Source organism: Plectropomus leopardus, chromosome 5 (assembly GCF_008729295.1).
Source record: "Plectropomus leopardus isolate mb chromosome 5, YSFRI_Pleo_2.0, whole genome shotgun sequence".
NCBI classification, from domain to species: domain Eukaryota; kingdom Metazoa; phylum Chordata; class Actinopteri; order Perciformes; family Serranidae; genus Plectropomus; species Plectropomus leopardus.
The window spans coordinates 2,580,476-2,604,933 of NC_056467.1; the positions used below are offsets into that span (position 1 = coordinate 2,580,476).

The following is a 24,458-nucleotide window of genomic DNA, read 5'->3' on the forward strand; positions in this document are numbered from 1 at the left end:
GGACGCAGTGAAGGCGGCACGGCGCACCGCTGTCTGTCTCCGACGCTGCTTTTGTCAGCTGAGCTGTTAGCATCCCGAGGCCCCGGCCGACATCGCGGGCCTCGTCCCGGAAGGTAAAACCCCCTCCGTACGGGCCGAAGAATAACCGCAGCCCCCGCTGTGAGCACTTTAATCCCGCTACTTTGTTAAATAAGTGTCGATAAAGGCGAAGGAAACAACTACGGGCGCTCTGTTGTGTCGGCTAGCGCTAGCTTCGAAGCTAACGGTGCTAGCAGCTGCGTCGACGTATCCAGGGTTATTCACGGTCAAACCGGAACTGGGACTGATCCGGCTTCAAAATAAATGCGCTACATAATTTTTTCGCTTAATTGTAAAGTTTATCATATTGATGATTCATGTTTCAATTAATTTGAAAGGAAAATATATATTGTAATAATGGATCGACCGATATTGGTTTTTCTTTTTAGAGCCGATACAGATTATTGGGAGTTAATTAGGTTTGTGTTTGTACATATATATATGTATATTTCTACACTGAATTGTTGGCTCCATTTAACTTTATGTTGCTATTTTGCACCTTGTTTGTCTTATCTACTCTGCGCTTTTCTTATTTTTTTTTTTTTAAGTATGTGTTAGTATTTTTAAGTATTCTGCATTTGTAACACTGCAAATTTCCCCACTGTGGGACCAAAAAATCTCATTATTCTAATAATAATGAGACCGATAACTGATATTTGGGCCAATATGGTTTTGCGATAAACAATGAAAATATTTCCGTTGAAATTTGGAAAATATAAAAAACTTCATTACAAAACTTTTAAATGCTTTTTTTTGTTTAAAAACAAAAAATCTTAACATGTCATGCAGCAAGTTCCCAGCAACTTTTTAAAGTAAAATCTCTGAAAATTTAATTTAAAAAAATCCAAATACCAAGAGCACAGAGTTTTTAAAAGTTGCTCCCATGCTGAATGCTCACATGCTTTTCTTTCTGTGGCCTTGATTTAGTGTAACATGCACACTCTTTCATTCATTCATTTTATTGGAAATTATTAAAATAAAAAGCCAGTTCAGATAATTGCAAAATGCCAGATATCGACTCTGATAATCAGCCGGGCTGATAATCAGTTGATGCCTAATTGTAATATCAAACACTATAATAGAAGTTGTTTTTTTTAACAGAGCTGTATGGGTCGAAAACACATGATCGGTAAATTTAGTTCAACTTTGGTAGCCACACACATTTTTTGTTAATTTGCACCACAACATCAGAGCACGACTGTCCTCGTTTTAACTTAAATGATATTACGAAGTTAAAAAGCATCAGCGCGGGCACTCCTCTTTTATTTTGACAGCGACAAAGCGGATGTGGTGTAAATCTCGTGGCGGGCTTGACGCATCAGCGTGACTCCGTTAGCTGCTGTTTGCTGAGCTGTGATTGTTGCAAACATGTTGGTTCAGCATCTTTTTGGACAGACACTTAGCCCTCGCGCCTCGCACTCAAACAGCGTTTCTGTTTTCGGTGTGCACGAGGAGTGTCAGCACGCGACAGCGTGCGTGATCGCAGCGTTTCGAGTCACCTGCTGACGCGATGTAAACACAGTAAAAGTACCATGTTGACGGCTACGCCTCCTCTGCTCTGTCGCCATCATGAATATTTTTGCGATGAATTGGAGTAGTTTGTAACTGTGGGTGTTGACTCTTAGTTGCATAATCGTCGATCAATCAGTCGATCCGTGAGTATATTAAACTATTTATAACTAAGTGGCCCACTGATGTCCTCAAATAGCTTTTTTGTCACAACTTAGAAGTAAACAAAACAAAGCAAATGAATTCAGTGGTCAATTTAAGGCCCTATAATAATAGCCTATAACCTATAATAATAATAATAATAATAATAATAATAATAATAATAATAATAATAACTGGCACTTTTCAAAACGGGGTTAAAAAGTGCTTAACAGTAATATATATATATGTAAATATATATTTGAGTCAATGTGGCCTTTAAGATTTTCTTTAACTAGGAATTAGAGCAAATTTAGACACTAATTTGATATCTGTATGGCAAACCTTTAAATATTTTTGTAGAATAATTGATTGTATGCTCTCTATAAGACATAATCTATGTGGGATGGTAAAGTTTTTTTTTTAATCAGATTGTATTTGATTTGTATGCATCATTGCTCTCTAAAGTTCTCGTACTCTACATTCATTTTTGTTAGTAGAACTTGATAGCGCGATGCACGATAATATCGGCACGTCACCGCAGATATTGGCTTCAAAAATGAAGCATCGGAATCGGCCAACATGTTAATTTTCTGCCAATACGACAAACGCACAAGACATTTTAATTGTTAATTTTGACACAGTGAACATGTCCAAAAAAACACCATAAATTGAAGTATTTTTCTTATTTTGCTCAGTGGATGAATATTGCACATATTTAAAATAACTGTATTTTATGTCTTCGTCTGCTTAGAAGTAAACAAAACAAAGCAGATGTGTTCAGTACAATAAAGTGAAACAAAAACAGTCAGCAGATCATCACATTTAAAGGGCTGATCATATTTCCTGATTACTTTATGATCAAAATAGTCGTTTCATGAATTTAAGGCTGTATATGTAGGTATATATATATTTAAGTCACCATGTGGCCTTTAACATTGTCTTTAACCAGGAATTAGACCAAAACTGACAATGTAAATATGTTGCACATAGAATATTGTTTAGAAATTTATTTTCAGTATAAAATGGAAGCGAAGCATTTTATTTTTCAATAACTGATGGAGAAGGGGTAGAATTTAATGTTTTTACTTCCTCCCACTCCTTTTCGGATATATTTGTATATTTGTGTTAACTATATTATATTTTATTTCATTCTCTTTTTTTTAAATATACGAAAGGTCATATTTTACTTTGAATGCATCATTGCTCTCTAAAGTTCATGTACTCGACATTCCTTCAGTATAACTTCATAGTTAAGAAGCATGAAAATATTGGCTTTAAAATGAAGTGCGGAAATCGACCAACCTGTTAATTTTAGGCCGCTATTACAAACTTACGTTCATTGATTTTGACACAGTGAACATATACAAAATCCACCACAAGTTGAATTATTTTTTCTCATTTTGCACAATAAATGAACATTGCAAACATTTAAAAGAATTGTATTCTACGTCTTCATCTGCTGCTCGGCCATCGTGATAAGAGTGTGAATAATATGATGTTAGTCCCACAACAACAGAGACTTGATAATAACTAACATTATGTTGGTGAAAAAAAGTGGATATATCAATTTTGGTATCGACCAAAAAAGTTGTTATATTTTGGAGTATCACTTAGAAGCTAAAAAATCCAGTATGGTGCCTAAATTTAGTAGAATAATTGATTATGTCCTCTCTGTGAGATGTAATACATGCCAGACAGTTTAAGAATAATTTATTGAACAGTCAGGCCAAATGAGATTTTTTATGCGTCATTGCTCTCTCAGGCTCATGTACTGTAAATTTCTTTTTGTCAGGAAGAACTTAATAGAGATCATGTAGCTAAATAACCCTCCAACAGGAGACGTTTTAGCCTTTAGAAAACCCCGGGGTGGAAGTTAAGCTCTTTTCTCTCGGCTCTGTGTGCTGGTACAGACGAGGCCGTCTCCTGTTGCACCTCCGCAGCCCAGGTCTATAATTCACGCTGCCTTTACTGGGCCAACATAGCCCAAGAGTATTTTCCTGTGGTCTGCGTGTGTGTAAAGGGGAGCGCGCTCTCCCTGCGAGAGCCCCTTCACTCGAGCTTTTGTTTGATGGAAAATCTCATGCCTCAGAGGATCCACATGTCTCGCAGACAGCTGCTGAGCATCCTGTAGTGCACTGGCCTCCACATGGGTCTGGCTCGCATCGCTGCGCATCTGCTTTGATTGTTGTTACATAACTTGGCATTTCGTCCTCCGTGCTCCCTACCCTGCTTTCACCCCCCCTTACCTTGCCTTCCCCCTCGGAGAGGACCTCGGTGTTTTTCTCCACCTACACTCGCAGCCTTCACTGGGCTTTTTTTGATCCTGTCTCTGCCGGGGGACTGGTGTTTTGCAGAGTGATATTTGACATCCTCTTTACTTTTCTTTCCTGTGGTTCAGTGAGAGTCCACCGTGACATCTGTTATTTCACACCTGGTTCTTTAACCCTTTGAAACCCGGAGCGACGTCACTTTTCCTGTGCTGCTTTCAGACGCCTTTCAAAAGCATTTAATCTTTGAGCTTTGAGCAGTTTGGTGCAATTTCTTTCAAAAACATGGGGGAAAAAGGCAAGGGGCAGCTTTGTAAGAAATGTCCTGCAAATTGCAAGAAAAAGGTAGATTTAGAAAATTGTTTTTAAAAAGCTACGGGAAATGTCTAAACAATAAAAAAATAAAAATGGAAAAGCTAGGGAAAACTATATAATGATTGTTATTACATTTTTAAAATTATTTTATAAAATTAGAATTTTTCAGCACTTTTTTCATTTCATTTTAAACTAATTTTCAGGTAATTTTCTTCTTTCCACCAATTTCTTGCTAATGTTTGGCTCATTTCTTCTTACATTGCCTTCCATTGTTTTTGAAAGAAATCAAGCCCGTTTTCTCAGGTTTGAAAGGGTTAACTGCTGAGCCTGGATTTTGTTTAGTTAGCTAATCATTAGACACAAACCCAAGAGATGTAAAGAATCTGACACAAAATAATAACAAAGCTTAAACTATATTTCTCTGAACAGTGATCTGATTGTTCTGTTTTTCTTGCAGCTCATATGGTTCAGCTTTTGCAAACTGAAATGTTTTTTTCCCATCTCTCTGCAGGACCCATTTCCTCGACACAGTCATAAACTGACTCCAACATGGGGGTCAAAACCTTCACCCACAGCTCGACCTCCCACAGCCAGGAGATGCTGGAGAAGCTCAACGCTTTACGCAACGAGGGCCACCTGTGTGATGTCACCATCCGGGTCCAAGACAAGCTCTTCCTGGCCCACAAAGTGGTCCTGGCCTGCTGCAGTGAATTCTTCCGCTCCAAGCTGGTGGGCCGGCCAGAGGAGGAGGACAAGTTTGTGTTGGACCTTCATCACGTGACCGTCAGTGGCTTCGCTCCTCTGTTGGAGTACGCCTACACGTCCACCCTCTCTATCAGCACGGAGAACATCATCGACGTTCTGGCTGCTGCCAGTTACATGCAGATGTTTGCTGTTGCTAGCACATGTTCAGAGTTCATGAAGTCCAGTATTCTGTGGGGCCCGGGGAACAACAGCAACAATAACAACATAACGGCAGATAAACCGCACGAATCCGCACCAGAGAGCGCCTCATCAAACTGTGCCCTGACGCCACTGGACGGCAGCGTGTCGCCCGTTTCGTCTGACTGCAGCGTGATGGAGAGAAACGTTCCTATATGCCGCGAATCGCGACGGAAACGCAAAAGCTTTGTAACAATGGCATCGCCGGAGAGTCCGCTCAAATGCACTACACAGATGGTCACCACCTCCCCTCAGATCCCTAACCCGTCCCCGTCCTTCTCAGACAGCACAGCCCAGCCCGTGGAGTCCTCCCTGGCCTTCCCGTGGACTTTCCCGTTCGGTATCGACAGGAGGTTCCACTCAGACAAATCGAAGCTCCCGGAGAGCCCTCGGTGTTTAGAGCAGGGCGCCGCGGGGACGTCGGAGGTGGTAGTCGGCCGGCGGCTCAGTGACTTCCTAACGTGTGAGAGCTCTAAGGCGGTGTCGTCGCCAGTGCCGGCAGAGGAGGAAGATGTGAGGGTGAAGGTGGAGCGTCTCAGTGATGAGGAGGTCCAAGAGGCGTCCTCGCAGCCGGTCAGTGCCTCCCAGAGCTCGCTGAGTGACCAGCAGACGGTGCCCGGGAGCGAACAGGTCCAGGAGGAGCTCCTCATCAGTCCACAGTCCTCCTCTATAGGTGAGGCGATTTTTTTACCTAAATGATCCACAGTGTTGCATATTGAAAACTGAAAAGCAACGTCCAATCATAACGTACCGTCATTAACGCAGGTCTGTCAGTGTTTGGATTTGTCCACAGGTTGAATTATTGTTCACGCGGTTGAACTTTGAACTGTCAGTGTTTCCCACAGAATTAAAGTGTGTGTGATGGTAGCTGGTGGACTTTGTTTGTTTGTTTTTTTAAATGTGAGTGTGTCCCTTTGTATCATTCTGTGTCCTCTCTCTAAATTCTGAGTTTTTTGTGGGTCGTGAACGCAGAGCAGGTGGAGCTCTTCATCATTTTTTTTCCTTAACCAGCAGTTTATGACTCTCACGGTGGATAATTGATCTATAGATCTGATCACAGCTGATCAAATCAGATGCATGGATAAGAGGAGCAGCTGCTGCTAGTGAAAGCAAACTTTTAGATCTGGCTTAATGAACTTATAAGTTTCACTTCAACTGTGCTTGACGTTCAGCCGCTCCATCTCTGCCCTGAGTACGCTCTGCGCTCCAAGAGTCTTGAGTTATTTATAATAAAACATTATATTCCAACAGCACTCCTAATGAACAGTCCAACTCCAAAAATAGAAAATCTGTTTTTGGTGGCAGATGTTTCAATTGTTGCATGCCGCCACAATTAAATGAATGTGTGGGAAACCTTATAGAGTTATTAGGGACGTGTCCAAAACCAAAACTGCAAGAACATTAGTGTAAGGAATGAAAGAAACATAGGGTTTTTTTTGCCGTAACATGAACTGTAAACACGTTCAGCTAACATGTTTGCTACACTTTCCCTTGTAAAAGCGACACATTTATCTAATTAAGCATTTTTTATCAATAGATATTGATTCTGAATATTTGAAACAGAAAAGCGGTGTAAACATTTTTATGATTTATCTGCCTCAGTTGTTAGAAACTACATGCAATCATGTGTGACTGTAAAGTGTAGTAACTACGGGGGTGGCCAGCACTTATTTAGCAGTTACATGTATATGTTGGATAAAAAACACAGTTACTGTATTTATCACTTTTATGACACTTAACCTCACCCAGCCCTCACACCTCACCTACTTGATTTTATTATTTGTATCAGCCTCAGTGGAAAGTTTCATTGTCCAGTGGTCCAAATGCTGTTTGAAAACTTCTCTGCCCTGCCATAAATAAAAACAAAATGGAAACACTTGCAGTTTTTTTCCCTAAACTGTTGAATAGCACAGTAACTTGGAATCTAGCAGCATCTGTCCTTAAATGTGGGATCAGCCCTCAAAGACCTTCAGTCTAAGCCCATCCAGCAGACTTTAGTCTGTAAATGGATATTTTGCAGACAGCTGCCTATAAGTCATTTTCTTTCTTCCACTTTGCAGGGTCGATGGATGAGGGAGTGTCTGAGGGCTTGCCGTCAATGCAGAGCACCTCTAACACTGGAGGACACGCAGAGGACGATGAAAGGTATCGCGATTTGTTTCAACTTGCAGCAAGGCAAGAAGTTGTAAGCAGTAAAGAATATATACACACAAACCTCATAACTGTGTGTCTGAGTCACGCCTGTTTAGATAATAAATATCGAGGTCATGTTTGAAATGTCAAAGACGTGATGAATGCTGCTCGCTGGAGGCCTCGAGCGACAAACATGAGTGATGAATTTTATGTGAACGTTAACGTGGCATCTAACTGGAAATCCATGTACGTCAAACAATCTGAGGCATATAACTGTCATTACCAACTTCTCAGTGTTAAACAAATGTTCGAAAACACCTGCCAGCATATTTTTTTAATATACCAGTCACTTGAAATTAATCGTGGCCCCTTTTTCCACTCAGAACTCACAGGCTGTTTTGACATGTTGATGTAAAGTATTCAGTATTGTTTGTGTACGTAACAATGAAAAATGGAGCTGTTTTTGAATGGATATCACTCGGATGTTTCTTCTCTTTGTGTTGCAGGTTAGAAGGTATTCAGTATCCGTATCACCTGTATATCAGCCCCTCAGCCAGGCCCGGCACCAATGGCCCCGACAGGCCCTTCCAGTGTCCAACCTGCGGAGTCAGATTCACACGCATTCAAAACCTGAAGCAGCACATGCTGATACACTCCGGTATGTAAAAACTTCAAGCTGAATTCAATCTTTTGACCTTGGGCAACTTTCGAATATAACATACGTTTAAGTTAGAAACACTGTAGAGCGCAAGCGATGTCTAAACAAGCAGTTATTCACCTACATTCACCCCGCCTCAGGACATCTTTAATTTTTTTGCATTACAGCACTGTTTCACAGCCGACGCAGTCACCTTATTTGACACTGATCAGCAGAGATACAGACACTGGAAACACCTGACCAGTGTCTAAGGTTTTAATCCGTTTGGTCAATATCACACAGCTATTTTAAGTTCTGAAAACAAGTGGTTGATAAAATGATGTTAAAAAAAAACTGGTACCATTATGTTATTTGACCTCAAACAGCCGAACAGGATATTTGGCGTGTTACGCTTTTTAATGTTATAGTCCTCAGATCTCCTGATTCACTGATATCACTTCATCATCGCTCAGCTCTCTGGAGACACACAGGGCTTTGTTCAACTTTTCTACTTGTATTTATTTAAGATCAATCAAGTTTTTTTCTCACAGTGAAATTTCTTTTTTATATATATTTATTACTGTAAAAAAGCCAAATTACAATCACTGTGAGTCAGTGTTTAAACAAAAAAGAGTAAAAAAAAATCATCTCCATCGGGGTGAAAGCCTTTTACAGGCTGTGTATCTTACATATTAGGAAATTTTGAGGAAACTTTTGAAAGCATGCCCGCCTAAGTTGTTTTGGATGTTCTGTCATTGCTTATTTTTAGATCATGAAGAAATTTCACAAATTGCTATGCTGGCGCTCTTTGCTCATGTTACAACACCGTTGGGAAATGGAGATTAATCTCATTCACTCTAATAACCACATTCTTACATAAAACCAGCCTCTGCATGGGACCAATATACTAGTCACCTTTACTCACACGCAGGGATTTTGCCAAGTAGGACATGTTCCTGGATCAACATCCCACATTGCGATCCCGGACCAACCCCGCCATCAACCAATCACAGCCCTCTGACATCATCAGGGTGCTGCGTCTGTGCTTCTTTCCAAATTCATTTTTGCTTCTTCAGTGCAAAGCTTTTTTTCAAAAAAAAAGTTTTTACAATTAAAGAAAATCCTTTAATACTGTGCAAAATCCTTATGAGTTACTGCAGGGTTTGCAAATAAGCTTGATAACGAGATAGGATATATTAACAAGTAAGCTTGCCAGTAGGCGAAAATATTGTTCACAGACATTATTTATTTAATTGGGTGGTAATTAAACTGCAGTTATTCGTGCATCAGTTGTAAATAAATTTAGTAATTTGTTAAAATGATATATGAGTTAAAAGGGAAAAGTAAGAAATGGGTAGGGGTATATAAGTTTTACTTCTGCCTACTCCTTTCAGGACACTATACTTTTGTTCAGTTTGACAGAAGCACAGCACCCTGGCGACGTCAGAGGGCTGTGATTGGTTGGTCGCAATGTGGATGTTGATCCATCGACAAAATCATGTTGTGCACCTTTGTGCTTACCTAAAGTGTTTCAAGATAAGATAAGATCTTTATTGTCATTGTTAAAAAAACGAGAGTCAGAAAAAATCCTACCACTGCAAACACAATAAAAGCTACAAAAATAATAAAATGAAAAAGATCATTTGTCCAAAAAATCTGTCTTAAATTTAGTTTAAAATGATCTGAAAAGGCATTAAATTAAGTGTCTGAAACCTGGAAACACCCTGAAGGAGGTAATGAAGCATATAAATATTCACTTATATTAAGAAATGCAACCTTTTTTCCTCTGATCATCTTTGGGATTTTCTTCAGACCTTAACTGCAGTTTGTCTGTAGAGAACGTAATTAATTTTGTGTGATTTAGTGAGAGACAAACCTGTTGACACAAAGCTTGGCAGTTTAAAGTGCACATCAACACAAAAGCCAAGAAATCTTCATAACTTTCAGCAACTGCTATAAAACAGTGTAGGAGCAAAAGAGCTATGGTTGCGTAATGTTAGTGATCATCACATCTCTTCTGTAGTTGAATTAACATCATTTTATGTGTACGATTATCGTGATGGACCAACAGCAGATTGAGACATAAAATACAGTGCTTTTCAGTGTATGCAGTATTCACTTTTTGTGCAGAAAAAGACGAATACTTCAACTTGGGATTGATGTTTTGCACATGTTCACTTTGTCAATAAAGAAAATGCTTTCTGATATCGGCAGATATGAAATGGCAGATTCCAATATTTTATTTTAAAGCCAATATTGGCCAATACCAATGATGTGCCAATATTAAAGTGTATCCCTAACCAAAAGTGAGTTCTTGCACCAGGCTGTAAACATGTTTATTTCTGCTGTAAAGTTGTGCATGTTAACGTGGAGGACTTCGAGGATTGACTCACTCTTGGAGTCAGCCTCAAGTGGCCGTTAGAGGAACTGCAGTTTTGACACTTGTGTGCTGCTAATATTAAAATCAGCTGAATGTGTTTTTTTTTTCCCCCCACAGGCATTAAGCCTTTCCAGTGTGACCGCTGTGGGAAAAAGTTCACACGGGCCTACTCCCTAAAGATGCATCGGCTGAAGCACGAAGGTAAACGCTGTTTCCGGTGCCAGATTTGTAGCGCCACATTCACGTCCTTCGGTGAATATAAGCACCACATGAGGGTCTCCCGACACATAATCCGCAAGCCGCGGATTTACGAGTGCAAAACGTGCGGGGCCATGTTCACCAACTCTGGCAATTTAATTGTACACCTGAGGAGTCTGAACCATGAGGCATCCGAACTAGCAAACTACTTCCAGAGCAGGTGAGGAGTCCGGGGGCGCTGACCCCCATCATTTACTTAGATCTCACCTGGATCAGATAAGAACTTCAGTTTAGATTCTAATACCTGAGGTTCATTTGATCGTTTTTCCTTTCATGACTTTGATTGTGTAGCATTGTTTTGAGATGATTGCGATTGATTTGAGTGCTCAGATCAAGTGTACCTGAAGTATTTGACTGTATTTATGGTGGTGGTGGTGGTGGGGGGGGGTTAATTTAATTTCACTTATTTGAAGGCTTAGTTTGACATCTTGGGAAATATGCTTATTCATTTTCTCCGTGAGACGTAGATGAGAACGATAATACCATCAAGACATAGTTATATAAGAATGCAAATAAGCGCATTTTCCAAAATGTTGAAGTTTTTATTTAACATGGCCAAGAGATGGCAAATACCTGAAGTCCATCTTGGCTCTGTGATGTGAAGTTAAAGTGGGTTTATCAAGTACACTTTATTCAATGAATTAAGTGTTTTCAAATATGCTGATCAGCTGCCAATATTCAAACCCAGTCAAAAACAAAAACACACCTCGGATAACTTCAGTGTTGCTTAAATCACTCATAGCTTTGTCTCTCTAACGCTGGGCCTTACAATAGCTGCGAAAACAGCTGAAATCATTGTGTTTTAACCAAATGGAGAGGGTTGTTTGTTTTTATCAGCAGCTCAGCCCGCAAAGCCTCGTGAAAGTCAGAACACAGTGTCTTTATAAAGTGGAAGAGTGTTTTTATTTCCCAGACTTTTCCACTTCTTAATCAACTCAAGCCCTCACAGGTCGGCAGGACTCAAACGGGCCATTGACTCCTCAAGAGTTTTATAGTAGAAAGTCTACGCCTGCGATCATAACAGTGTGGAAAATTCTCTGGCAGTCCAGTCAGACTCTTAACTGCCATCCTCAGTCTTCACATAAAAAGACATGTTAACCACGCTGTATTTTCTTTCTGTGTTGCTGATTTGCAGAACAGTTTGTCACATTCTGCTTTCGTCTGAGGACACTTACACTTGACCTAAACTTTTTAGTCTGGATACTTTAATTCCCACTGTGAGGGCAGTTTATTAAGCTTAAGGACGGCGGGCTCTGTTAATACAGCCATGGTCACACTGTGCACACACGTTTTAAAAGGCCTCTGTCAGCGAAGTTTAAATGTATTTGTGTAGGGTCTTGTCATGTGACCAAACAAGACTTCGTGTATAGATCTAAAATCATCTAAGAATTGAGGCAACAAACATCTCGGTTGACTTTAAATGTGTGTATATCTACGTGGGTTATTTCAAACATCCTCTGGTCCACTTAATATGTTGGCAGCATTAGACGGAAATATCCATGGCAACAAAATAATTACACTTAAGCCATCACAAAAGTTGTTGCCACTGCATCTTAGATTCCTTCGTTAATTTTGTTTTGACGCACATCCGCAGGCATGCGTCAAAGGTAAATAATGTTGGAAAGAACATGCGTGTAATTTCTTTGGGCAGTGCGATTTAAGAGGAATTTGTTTGTGAATTTAAAAAAAAAAAAAAAGTTTATTTTTCCGGTGTTTTCAAAATAGTTGTTATGCAACGAAAAGGAAATGGTCTGACTTAATTTGAAGTTAACAAAACACATTCTTTATTCATTAGGAAACATTTTAAGATCATGGAATAACTTTACGTCTATTCACGAGAGAAACTGCTCAGATGTACTGAAATCATTACTTTGTGAGACAAAACTGATATCCTCGAGATAACAGGAGACAAAAGGAAAAAACCCATCTTAAGCCTGTCCTGCCTTCTCACAGATGTAGCTCGCCTCGAAGATGAGTTTCATCATAGCCAAAATAATCAGCTATGTAAATCCCAGCAGTAGTGGAGCAAAAGATTTTAGATAAGCAAAAGCTGTTTGGACCTGCATCCTTTTTGTTGCTCTTAAAATCGAGAAATACAGTGAAAAATCCACCAATAACAAAGTAAATATACTAACATGGGTTACAGCAGTAGACTCCATTGACCAGAATGCATTGCAGTTTGATTCATTGACATGTCTGACTCACATCTGAAGAACCAAAACTTGCATCCATCTTGCATTCTGGGAAATATAGTAAATCACTTACTGACGGAGGAGTAGATGGATGGATGGAGTAAAAGTAAAAAGTACTTCTTAACTGTCAAATTATGAGGTCCGAATCTGCTGATTATTTTCTCAATTTATCTTTTACTCCAAAAATATTTAAATATGGCCATCACTACTTCTTAAAAAAACAATGTGATGCCTTTAAATTTCTTGTTTTGCCTGACCAATAGTCCAAAAGCGTAATATATTCTGTACTTTCTCATTTGGGACTAAGGAAAGCTGCCGATTCTCATAATTTAGAAGCTGACGGCAATTTTGTTTTAAACTGGCTTAAACAAAAATCAATTATCAAAATGGTTGCAGATTAATTTTCTGTTGATTGACTTAAAAATGAATAAATAAATCACTTCAGTTTTTACCTCTGGCTGATCGAAAGGTTCAGTTCAGTTCAGTTCAGTTTATTCGGAGTTGATAAAAATGTTGATACAAACAAAATTTCAAGTAAAATTCTCCGAGTGAAATGAGACGATCTTATCAGCTGCTTGAAGCTCGTAAACAGGGGCCCAGACATTAAATGGCATAGAAAGTTTACAAATATAAATAAAATAAATTTCATTCTGCAACCTAACTAATCTAAAACTCAAAACATTCAAATTTACTCAAAGATCTAAAAAGATAGTAGCAATAATACAATACATGTAGACAAGCGACACATGGAGAATAGCAGTATAAATTACCTGAAGTACGTATTTCATATAGAGTATCATTTAAAGATTGTCGACGTTTTTTTAGCCAACACATGTTGGTTTTACTTTAACGTTGCTCTACATACTCTACGTTGCTGCAGTTTTGACCTCTTTAGACTTCAGTCTTGTATACATTTTGTACAAGTTGCATTAGTATCAGAAATATAATTAAGAAACACAAAACTCAACCAAACCAAACCAAAACATAAACGGGGGAGTTTTGGGGAGGAGCAGCTGTTTATTGCAAGTCTTTAAAATAATATGTTTGACTTCATGGTACAATAATTGCTGTTAACATTTTCGTTGAAATCATCCATATATACCATATTTTATTTGGAATGAAGTCCCGTTCGGTCGTGTTTATACGGTAACCTTAGATTTGCAAAATCTTTGGTGAAATATGATGTTCCATGTTTCAAGTGGTCATGATCTTCCTCTGACCCTAAAACCTCCTGCAGACTGAGAGATTTTAGAAATCTTATAAATTTAGCACAAGCGACACTGTGTGACACGGATCTGATAAACTTTGGGTACGACATCGAGTTTGACGTGTGCAGACCGTCCGATGACGGCGCCTGCTGAATTGCAGGTTATGACGTACGTCCGTCGACGTCAATACACAACACAAACGTCCTCGACGTGTTTTATTCATCTACGCCACCTTAGCGGTAGGAGCAAAACGTTGACAAGCAAATGGAGCCTTCGCTATAGTAGCTTTTATGCATCGGAAAAAGTCTGAAGAAGAAGAGGAGGAGAATTTGGATGCGGTCTTGGCTGGAGAAAAGAGGCCAACTTGGCACGCCAATTTTGCAACGAGAGCTCGGAGTAAGTATTAGCATCTACTAGCATTCACTAGTAACGTCGCTCTGTTTTAGACGTAGGTAGCAACAGCAGTCACAGAGTGACACAGTCATCCCAAATTTCACACACTGTCAGAATTCGACAACAGCCAACCTTGAATCTCTCACTTTGTGACGTAGGAACGCCGTTTTAGCGCCACGACCAAAGATATCGTTTCTTTCACGTTGGCCATCTTTTGTCTGAGACAGTGTATGCTGCGCTTAAACAAGTGGTTTTCGGCTGAAACCTAACTAGGACTCAACCGCAGCATTGACAAACTCTACATCAGCGAGACTAGAATATTATGAAGATGCTTGTGAGAGTTTTGCAAATCCAGGGTTACCACGAGCCACGACCGTCTCCTGTCAGTTCAGTTTTAGCGTTTTTAGGGTAAAAATTTTAAATGTCCAAACCCAGTTGTGTTTCTAGTTGCTCCTTGGTCTGAGGCTGGTCAATCCACCAAATTTCATAGCAGTCAGTCTGTTCGTATTTGTTTTAGGTATTCAGTGAAAAGAGGCAAACTAACGGGGACGATAATATCATTTCCTTGATTGAGGCAGTTCTTCCTGGAAGACTTTGAATGTCACATGCAAATCTGGGTTTGTTCTTATCCTGAGGCATGTTTATTTGTGAAAATTGGTAAAATGTTAAACTTAGCTCATATAACGTGTTTTAAATTGTCAGCATGTTCAGTTTAACCCTTTGAAACCTGTTGCGACTGTGGTGCTTTCGGACGCCTTTCAAGAGTTTAAACCTTGAAACCTGCGCAAATTTGTGAGATTTCTTTCAAAAGGATGAGCAACCTCGGTAAGCAATGTAGATTTGGAAAATTATTTTAAAAATAGCTAGGGAAAACTGTATTTAGAGTTATCACAATCCCATATTTAAAATAATGTTACAGAATTGTTATAATTTTTAGCACTTTCCTTGTTTATTTATTTACTTTGTTTTTTGCTAATTTTCCGCTAAATTTCGTATGCTTATTTAATAATTTCTTGCTAATTTCTGGAAAATTTTGTCTTTAATTGCTCATTGCCTTCTTTCTACATTTTTAAATGGAAATCCAATTCGTTCAGGTTTTAAAGGGTTAAATCAAAGAATTGCGTGAGGGAAGCAAATGAAAGGTCATTGAACTCCTCTCGTTGTCCTCGTCATTGCAGTGATTTCCTCGTGCCCGACTACCTGAGCCAGGTACAGGAGGAGGAGGAGGCGCTGGGAGTCCAGTATGAGCTAGAGGAGTCCCAACATCACCCCGTGTACCCGGGCAGCACCTCCACCTCCACCTCCACCGCAGCCTCGTCCTCCTCCTCAGTCCAGATGCCCGTCATCTCCCAGGTCTCCTCCTCTACTCAGAATTGCGAGAGTTCCTCCGGCTTCCTTTCACCCGAGCCCCTGGACCCCCTGGAAGCCCCAGCCTCCCTCAAGATGGACGCCGACGAGACGGCCGCCATGACAGAGGAGACCAAGATGGACACAAGTGGAGGAGGCAGTTCCCCGGAGGTGTTTGAAGAAGAGCAGCAGCATGCCCAAGCCAAGGAGCTGGCTTCCATTACCATCGAGTGATTCAAGCCTTCTTCTTGCCCACCATGTCTTATTTTGCAGTCATGTCATATGGGAATATCTGTCCAAACGCCTCGGCGGCTACAAGGGACGACTTGGACTCGCGTTGAAACCTCATGTGAAGCCATCAAGACGCCAAGTTTTCTGAAGACTTCAGTTTGCCTTGATGATGATTTTCCACATGCAACACAGATTGCACTTATTTAAGTTCGTGTTTTAAACCAAAATCCAACAAAAGTTTATTTTGTTTATTTTGAAATAATTTCCCCCTTAAACTCGACCGAAGCAATTTCTTTGTTGGTGACTAAAATCAGTCGGAACCGAAACCTGAGATTCAAAATAAGTATTTTTTAAGTGAAGCAAGCGAACGTTGTTTTTTAAGAGTCGTTTTTTTTAAGAAGGCTGTTTTTTTTTCCCATATGACGTGAACGCAGCACTAGCTAAAGTCATTTCTGTCTTAGCCAATTTGAGGTCTGTTAAATCCAAGCCTTGCCCTACTTTTTGGAAAGTGCCTGAGAGTTCCCATTTTAACAAAGCAACGCGTAGAGAGGAAGAAGAGGTCTTGACTTTGCCAACAGTGACAAATCAAGTCTTTGCAAACTGAGCTAACTAAAAAAACAACAAACAAACATTGTATTTCATTTGTAGTGATAATGCTAGTTTGTATGGGCAGAGACTGTGTTATTCCTTCAGTGCCGTCGCTATAGGCAAACTGTTAAATGTCAATATTATCTATATTGCAATAGCTTGTACTGTAGTTTTACTATTTGAATGCTGTGTATGTTGGGTGTTGTGAAATATGATACGTCAGGTGTGTGTATGTGCATTTCTTTTTATCTACATGAACACAGTACTTTTCATTTTTAAATGTTTAAAACTTGAAATTATATCGACAGAGTATTCCCTTAAGACATTTGTGCAGTATATCATTTTTCTAACCTATTATTTTTCATTTTTTTTATTTTGAACGAACACTGTTGTTAAATCAAACCTCACATCTCCAAAAAAAAAAAAAAAAAAAAACTAAACGCAAGGAGTTTAGTAAGACTTGGATCAGCACTGATGCAGCTTTTGTTTCAAAATCCAATAAATAATAAAAATAAGACTGAAATTTATGTAATACACAAATTTCAAATTTGGAGGGCAGTGTTATTTTCCCAGACGGGCTCAAAGATGATAATGTAGCATTTCATCCCAGTTGAACGTATGCCTACTCGTCAAATGGATTTTATTTTCGGTTTTGAAGTCGGCGTGTGTGCTAAATATTAATATCTGACACGGCTTTCTGTTTATGGTCGTCCTGACTTATCAGCAGGTACACTGCTTATACTCTATTGCATGACTGTTGAAGTGATGTTTCACTTAGGTACAACATGATTGTCTTTTTAAAAGTTTTTTCCTCGTGTGACTTTGTGAGAGAAAAACCACAACTTTTATGTTTTAAGTGTGGATTAACCACCAGCATTCTTCTTTTTTTTAACCTAAGTTGTCACAGAAGTGGGAAAACTACATTGTGAAAAATTTAAAATAACTACGTCTGCAGCCAGGGAAGCAGCAAGTGATGCAAACAGATTGTGACGGCTTTCTGTGATGGCCAGTTTACAGTCGGAGCAGATTACCGGGATGTTGGAGTTACGTGATAATATTGCTTTAAAAGCAGTAGGAGTGTGCTGATGTGTGAATGCAAATACTGTGAGTTGAGTCATTATAAATGATCAATATGTTGTGATAGGCAAGAGCTTATCTTTGACCTTAAAGGGGTAGTTCATATTTTTTGAAGTGGTGCTGTATGAGGTACTTATCCATAGTCAATATATTAAATGTAGTAGTTGGCGGTCGGCACGCATTCTGTTTGGAGAAGCAGGCTGCAGTCAGACACAGAAGCGAGTTAATGTCAATGGGGTCCAGCAAAAAAATGTGTTTTAGTCACCTAAAAAGAGTCCCACATGGTGTCTGCTTTACTGAGAGTATTTTTACTGCTTTACCCAAATGCCAGACAGTGGTTTCCAACAGAAAAATGAAGCAATTTTATCTCTCTCTTCAAAGCCAGACTCCATTTAGAAAAACGGTGATTTACCATCGCTGAACGCTGGAGCTGCTGCTCTACAGCTGCCTCGATCAGTTAGTTTGTTTGTGTTATTGTGTGACGTTGGTGTTCGGAAAGGTTAGTTCAAATTCACCAGAATCACACAGTAACACAAACTAACGAGCTGATTGGAGCAGTGGCAGACCAATAGCTCCTGTGTTCAGAGAGCTTAAATTACTGTTTTTTTGAATGGAGTCTGGTGGAGAGCATTGATAGAGAACTAAAGCCAGTACTGGCTTGCCTGTCAAAACTGTTTAAGAGAACGATAATGAAGTGAAAATACTCAAACCATTGCACACACTTGGGTCAGACTTTTTAAGGTGGCTAAATCACACTTTTCTGCTGACTTCACCAGTACGTGGCTTAGCTGCTGTGTCGGACTCCAGCCTGTGCGGACTGATATTGATGACTTAAGAGAAGTGCTCCGTACAACCCTGTTTAAAAGAACCGGAACTATATCTCTAAACTGATAGCACGGTTTGGCAGTTATTTTATTTTTTTTTTTAACACAGATTTGGGGTCAAACTTCCAACTAGTTTTACCTGTGTTGTGCCAACATGGTTGTAATTGTCTACTTGGACATTGTCGTGCCTGTATTTTAAGAAGATAATGACACTCGTGGTGATAACCCATGAGTTGAATGCTACTGACTGTGACTGGGTGTGTTGTTTTTTTTATTTTCTGTCGCCCCCGTGAAAGTAGTACAAAGAGCCAACACCGAGGACTCTCCCAGCAGGATGGAAGTCCTCATATACAGGGTTGATTGTAAATGTAAAGATGAATACTGTTGTGACGAGGGCGTCTTTAATATAACCTTGTCCCGATCATTAAAATTCACTGAGAGCTGTCTTAATAAGAGCTTGCGTCACCCTGGGCCATCCTATCAGTCACTTTTTTCAAAGTTGTGCCATTTGCCCTTTTTATCGGGGGGTATAAATCATGCTTTTTCCTACAGGACCAAATGTTCTCTATCTCATTGGGGATTTGCCATGGCAATCAGTAATTGCACATAATAAAAGAAAGAGATAATCATTTCTAAGTGGTCCATGCTATTTAGCAAAGGGGTCCTGCTGTTTCGCCCCTTAAAAACACTGTATGATGTTGTGCATTTAAGAGGCTAGCCTTAGTAAACGGACCTATTAACTCTAGTTGCACAATGTCAAAAATTTTAAAAAACGTTTTTCTATTCTCCATTTGTACGTCATGCTTTTCATCTGTTGTGTTCGGTGTCTGTATTCAAACGACTTTTTTATAATGAAAATGCTGCTGTTTGTTGAAACGCAAAAGTGCCCAAAATATTTTTGTGAACCAATGGTGTGCAATAAATGGACAGGTGTTGTTTTAAAAAGAAAAAAAGAAAAAAAGATTTTGTCTTTGGAATGGTGAATTATATATTTAAAAAAAAGAATGTATAATTTTTTTTTTTTTTTTTCAAATTGGGCTGAAGGGTGAAATCAAATAGGCGAGGACCCCATTTGATCTGTGAAACGAGGAACAAAGCTTTGATATCAAACGACTGCTTCTATTCAGCTCCTTTCTGTTCGTTTTTTTTCGAAAGTTGCATGTTCATATCGTTCTGTGAAGTGGAGAGCATGTCTTCAGTTTCTGATGCATACTGTCAAGGCCTTATTTTGTCGATGACTCTTCACCCGGCGTAGCTTCGATCTGTTGTTAAGCATGCCCTCTTCTTTTCTGTACGTTATCCCTTTTATGTGCAATGTTTTAAAATATCTTGATTATATACAGGACATGCCTTCTCAATGTACACTTGATGTTGTATACGTTTTCCAGTCCTTATTTAAAAGTAGGAAAATATAAGAAAAAAAACATGGTAGCTCTTCATAATAGCATATATATTTTTGGTGACTTTTGTATTATGGTTGCTGTTTCATGGCATCTTTGGATATTCTTGTTAAATGTGAATAGAACAGCTTAGTTTGGGAGTTTGGGGGGCCTTGGTAGTCTTCACTTTGTGACTGTCCGCAGTGTGTGTATATATATAAATATACAGTATATACACTCATACTATGTTGCATATTCTTTATACTGTAGGCTACTTGATTACAACCTGCTTTGAGACAGATGTTGTATTTTGTGTCTTTGATACTGTATTTAAACTGTAGTTTGGAGAAACTGTACAAAAAACATCCCAGATAGTAATGCAACCTGCACATTGTATAGGGAGAACTGACGTTTGTGGTGTTGAGTGTTTTAACTGGATCATATTCCACAGTTGGCTGTTCAAAACTGACAAGACCACTCTGTATTTTAGAGTTTATGGTTGTTCTGAATCTTTGCTAGTGTTCTGGCTTTGCAGTCCTGTTATTAAAGAGTCGTTTTTGTAAAAGTATAAAATGTAAATAAAAAAAACCTATGTCAGAATAAGTCTAAAACTTGTCTGAAGTTGATTTTTGTCACTGTAATATGAGTTCAGTTGAAGTTAACCCATTGAAATTTGGATCGACATCACTTTGCCTTTTACACGTATTTAAACCTTTGAACACTGAGCAAACTGGTTTGATGCCTGAAAAATATAGTTAAAAAAATGCAAAGAGCAATTAGCAATTAATTGCATGAAATTAGAAGATTAAGCAAGTTATTTTTAAAAAGCTAGGGAAGAATGTCCAGAAATATAGATATATATTTTCAGTTATTTATATTAAGCTTTTTTTAAAAAAAAAATTTCCTTTGCCCTTGTTTGGTTTTTGTTTTTTTGTTTGTGTTGTTTTGTTTATTTTCAGGTTTGTTTATTATCTGTTGTTTTTTTTTCATTTCTTTGCCGAATTTGGGGTCATTCCTTCTTTCGATGCTCATTGCCTTCTTCAAACGCTTTTGAAAGAAATCAAGCCTATTTACTCTTCCAAAGGGTTCATTTGAGCACGCACGCATGACTTTCTGAAGACATAAAGCAAAGCTGTTTTTAACTGTTTATACTATTGCCTTCTTGACCATTTTTTTGACAAAAGAAAAGATCATGTTTTTTGACTTTTTTGGTCTTTATTTGCACGTTAAATACCATGACACGTCTCTACAAGTTATTATAAGTCGTTTTAAGCCATTTTTATGACATGTCAAAATTTGACATTTTTCGACATACTATACTATTGCCTTCTTGGCCATTTTTTTGACAAAAACAAAAAATCATGTTTTTTTTACTTTTTTGGTCTTTATTTGCACGTTAAATACCATGACACGTCTCTACAAGTTATTATAAGTCGTTTTAAGCCATTTTTATGACATGTCAAAATTTGACATTTTTCGACATACTATACTATTGCCTTCTTGGCCATTTTTTTGACAAAAACAAAAAATCATGTTTTTTTGACTTTTTTGGTCTTTATTTGCACGTTAATTACCATGACACGTCTCTACAAGTTATTATAAGTCGTTTTAAGCCATTTTTATGACATGTCAAAATTTGACATTTTTCGACATACTATACTATTGCCTTCTTGGCCATTTTTTTGACATGAAAAAAAAATCATGTTTTTTGACTTTTTTGGTCTTTATTTGCACGTTTAATTACCATGACACGTCTCTACAAGTTATTATAAGTCGTTTTAAGCCATTTTTATGACATGTCAAAATTTGACATTTTTCGACATACTATACTATTGCCTTCTTGGCCATTTTTTTGACAAAAAAAAAAATCATGTTTTTTGACTTTTTTGGTCTTTATTTGCACGTTAAATTACCATGACACGTCTCTACAAGTTATTATAAGTTGTTTAAGCCATTTTTATGACATGTCAAAATTTGACATTTTTCGACATACTATACTATTGCCTTCTTGGCCATTTTTTTGACATGAAAAAAAATCATGTTTTTTGACTTTTTGGTCTTTATTTGCACGTTTAATTACCATGACACGTCTCTACAAGTTATTATAAGTCGTTTTAAGCCATTTTTATGACATGTCAAAATTTGACATTTTTCGACATACTATACTATTGCCTTCTTGGCCATTTTTTTTTGACAAAAACAAAAAATCATGTTTTTTTTTGACTTTTTTGGTCTTTATTTGCACGTTAATTACCATGACACGTCTCTACAAGTTATTTAAGTCGTTTTAAGCCATTTTTATGACATGTCAAAATTTGACATTTTTCGACATACTATACTATTGCCTTCTTGGCCATTTTTTTGACATGAAAAAAAAAATCATGTTTTTTGACTTTTTTGGTCTTTATTTGCACGTTAAATACCATGACACGTCTCTACAAGTTATTATAAGTTGTTTTAAGCCATTTTTATGACATGTCAAAATTTGACATTTTTCGACATACTATACTATTGCCTTCTTGGCCATTTTTTTTGACAAAAAAAAAATCATGTTTTTTGACTTTTTTGGTCTTTATTTGCACGTTAATTACCATGACACGTCTCTACAAGTTATTTTAAGTCGTTTTAAGCCATTTTTATGACATGTCAAAATTTGACATTTTTCGACATACTATACTATTGCCTTCTTGGCCATTTTTTTGACATGACAAAAAAAAATCATGTTTTTTGGACTTTTTTGGTCTTTATTTGCACGTTAAATACCATGACACGTCTCTACAAGTTATTATAAGTCGTTTTAAGCCATTTTTATGACATGTCAAAATTTGACATTTTTCGACATACTATACTATTGCCTTCTTGGCCATTTTTTTGACAAAAAAAAAAAATCATGTTTTTTTGACTTTTTTGGTCTTTTTTGCACGTTAAATACCATGACACGTCTCTACAAGTTATTTTAAGTTGTTTTAAGCCATTTTTATGACATGTCAAAATTTGACATTTTTCGACATACTATACTATTGCCTTCTTGGCCATTTTTTTGACAAATGACAAAAAAAATCATGTTTTTTTGACTTTTTTGGTCTTTATTTGCACGTTAAATACCATGACACGTCTCTACAAGTTATTTTAAGTTGTTTTAAGCCATTTTTATGACATGTCAAAATTTGACATTTTTCGACATACTATACTATTGCCTTCTTGGCCATTTTTTTTGACATGAAAAAAAAATCATGTTTTTGGACTTTTTTGGTCTTTATTTGCACGTTAATACCATGACACGTCTCTACAAGTTATTTATAAGTCGTTTTAAGCCATTTTTATGACATGTCAAAATTTGACATTTTTCGACATACTATACTATTGCCTTCTTGGCCATTTTTTTGACAAAAACAAAAAATCATGTTTTTTGACTTTTTTTGGTCTTTATTTGCACGTTAAATACCATGACACGTCTCTACAAGTTATTATAAGTCGTTTTAAGCCATTTTTATGACATGTCAAAATTTGACATTTTTCGACATACTATACTATTGCCTTCTTGGCCATTTTTTTGACAAAAAAAAAAAATCATGTTTTTTGACTTTTTTGGTCTTTATTTGCACGTTAAATACCATGACACGTCTCTACAAGTTATTTTAAGTTTTTAAAGCCATTTTTATGACATGTCAAAATTTGACATTTTTCGACATACTATACTATTGCCTTCTTGGCCATTTTTTTGACAAAAACAAAAAAAATCATGTTTTTTGACTTTTTTGGTCTTTATTTGCACGTTAAATACCATGACACGTCTCTACAAGTTATTTTAAGTCGTTTTAAGCCATTTTTATGACATGTCAAAATTTGACATTTTTCGACATACTATACTATTGCCTTCTTGGCCATTTTTTTTGACAAAAACAAAAAATCATGTTTTTTGACTTTTTTTGGTCTTTATTTGCACGTTTAATTACCATGACACGTCTCTACAAGTTATTTTAAGTCGTTTTAAAGCCATTTTTATGACATGTCAAAATTTGACATTTTTCGACATACTATACTATTGCCTTCTTGGCCATTTTTTTGACAAAACAAAAAAATCATGTTTTTTGACTTTTTTTGGTCTTTATTTGCACGTTAAATACCATGACACGTCTCTACAAGTTATTATAAGTCGTTTAAAGCCATTTTTATGACATGTCAAAATTTGACATTTTTCGACATACTATACTATTGCCTTCTTGGCCATTTTTTTTGACATGAAAAAAAATCATGTTTTTTTGACTTTTTTGGTCTTTATTTGCACGTTAATTACCATGACACGTCTCTACAAGTTATTATAAGTCGTTTTAAGCCATTTTTATGACATGTCAAAATTTGACATTTTTCGACATACTATACTATTGCCTTCTTGGCCATTTTTTTTGACATGAAAAAAAAAATCATGTTTTTTGACTTTTTTTGGTCTTTATTTGCACGTTAAATACCATGACACGTCTCTACAAGTTATTTTTAAGTCGTTTTAAAGCCATTTTTATGACATGTCAAAATTTGACATTTTTCGACATACTATACTA

The 24,458-nt window shown here is 37.6% G+C and overlaps 1 protein-coding gene across 1 annotated transcript; it reads left to right on the forward strand.

The window, feature by feature from the left end:
• On the forward strand, positions 1-20,510 carry zbtb44 (zinc finger and BTB domain containing 44). The gene is made up of 6 exons (XM_042486350.1): positions 1-113; positions 4,822-5,925; positions 7,313-7,397; positions 7,892-8,043; positions 10,520-10,820; positions 15,632-20,510. The coding sequence occupies exons 2-6, from the start codon at positions 4,860-4,862 to the stop codon at positions 16,032-16,034; spliced, it is 2,007 nt and encodes a 668-aa protein (XP_042342284.1). The 5' UTR covers positions 1-113; positions 4,822-4,859; the 3' UTR covers positions 16,035-20,510.
• The last annotated feature ends 3,948 nt before the right edge of the window (positions 20,511-24,458 follow it).

What these genes read in the sequence shown, in the direction of transcription:
- zbtb44 (XM_042486350.1), top strand. Translation starts at nt 4,860, where the DNA reads ATGGGGGTCAAAACCTTCACCCACAGCTCGACCTCCCACAGCCAGGAG. An exon ending in TCCACAGTCCTCCTCTATAG is followed by an intron (nt 5,926 to 7,312) that starts GTGAGGCGATTT and finishes TCCACTTTGCAG; the next exon opens with GGTCGATGGATGAGGGAGTG. An exon ending in GCACATGCTGATACACTCCG is followed by an intron (nt 8,044 to 10,519) that starts GTATGTAAAAAC and finishes TTCCCCCCACAG; the next exon opens with GCATTAAGCCTTTCCAGTGT.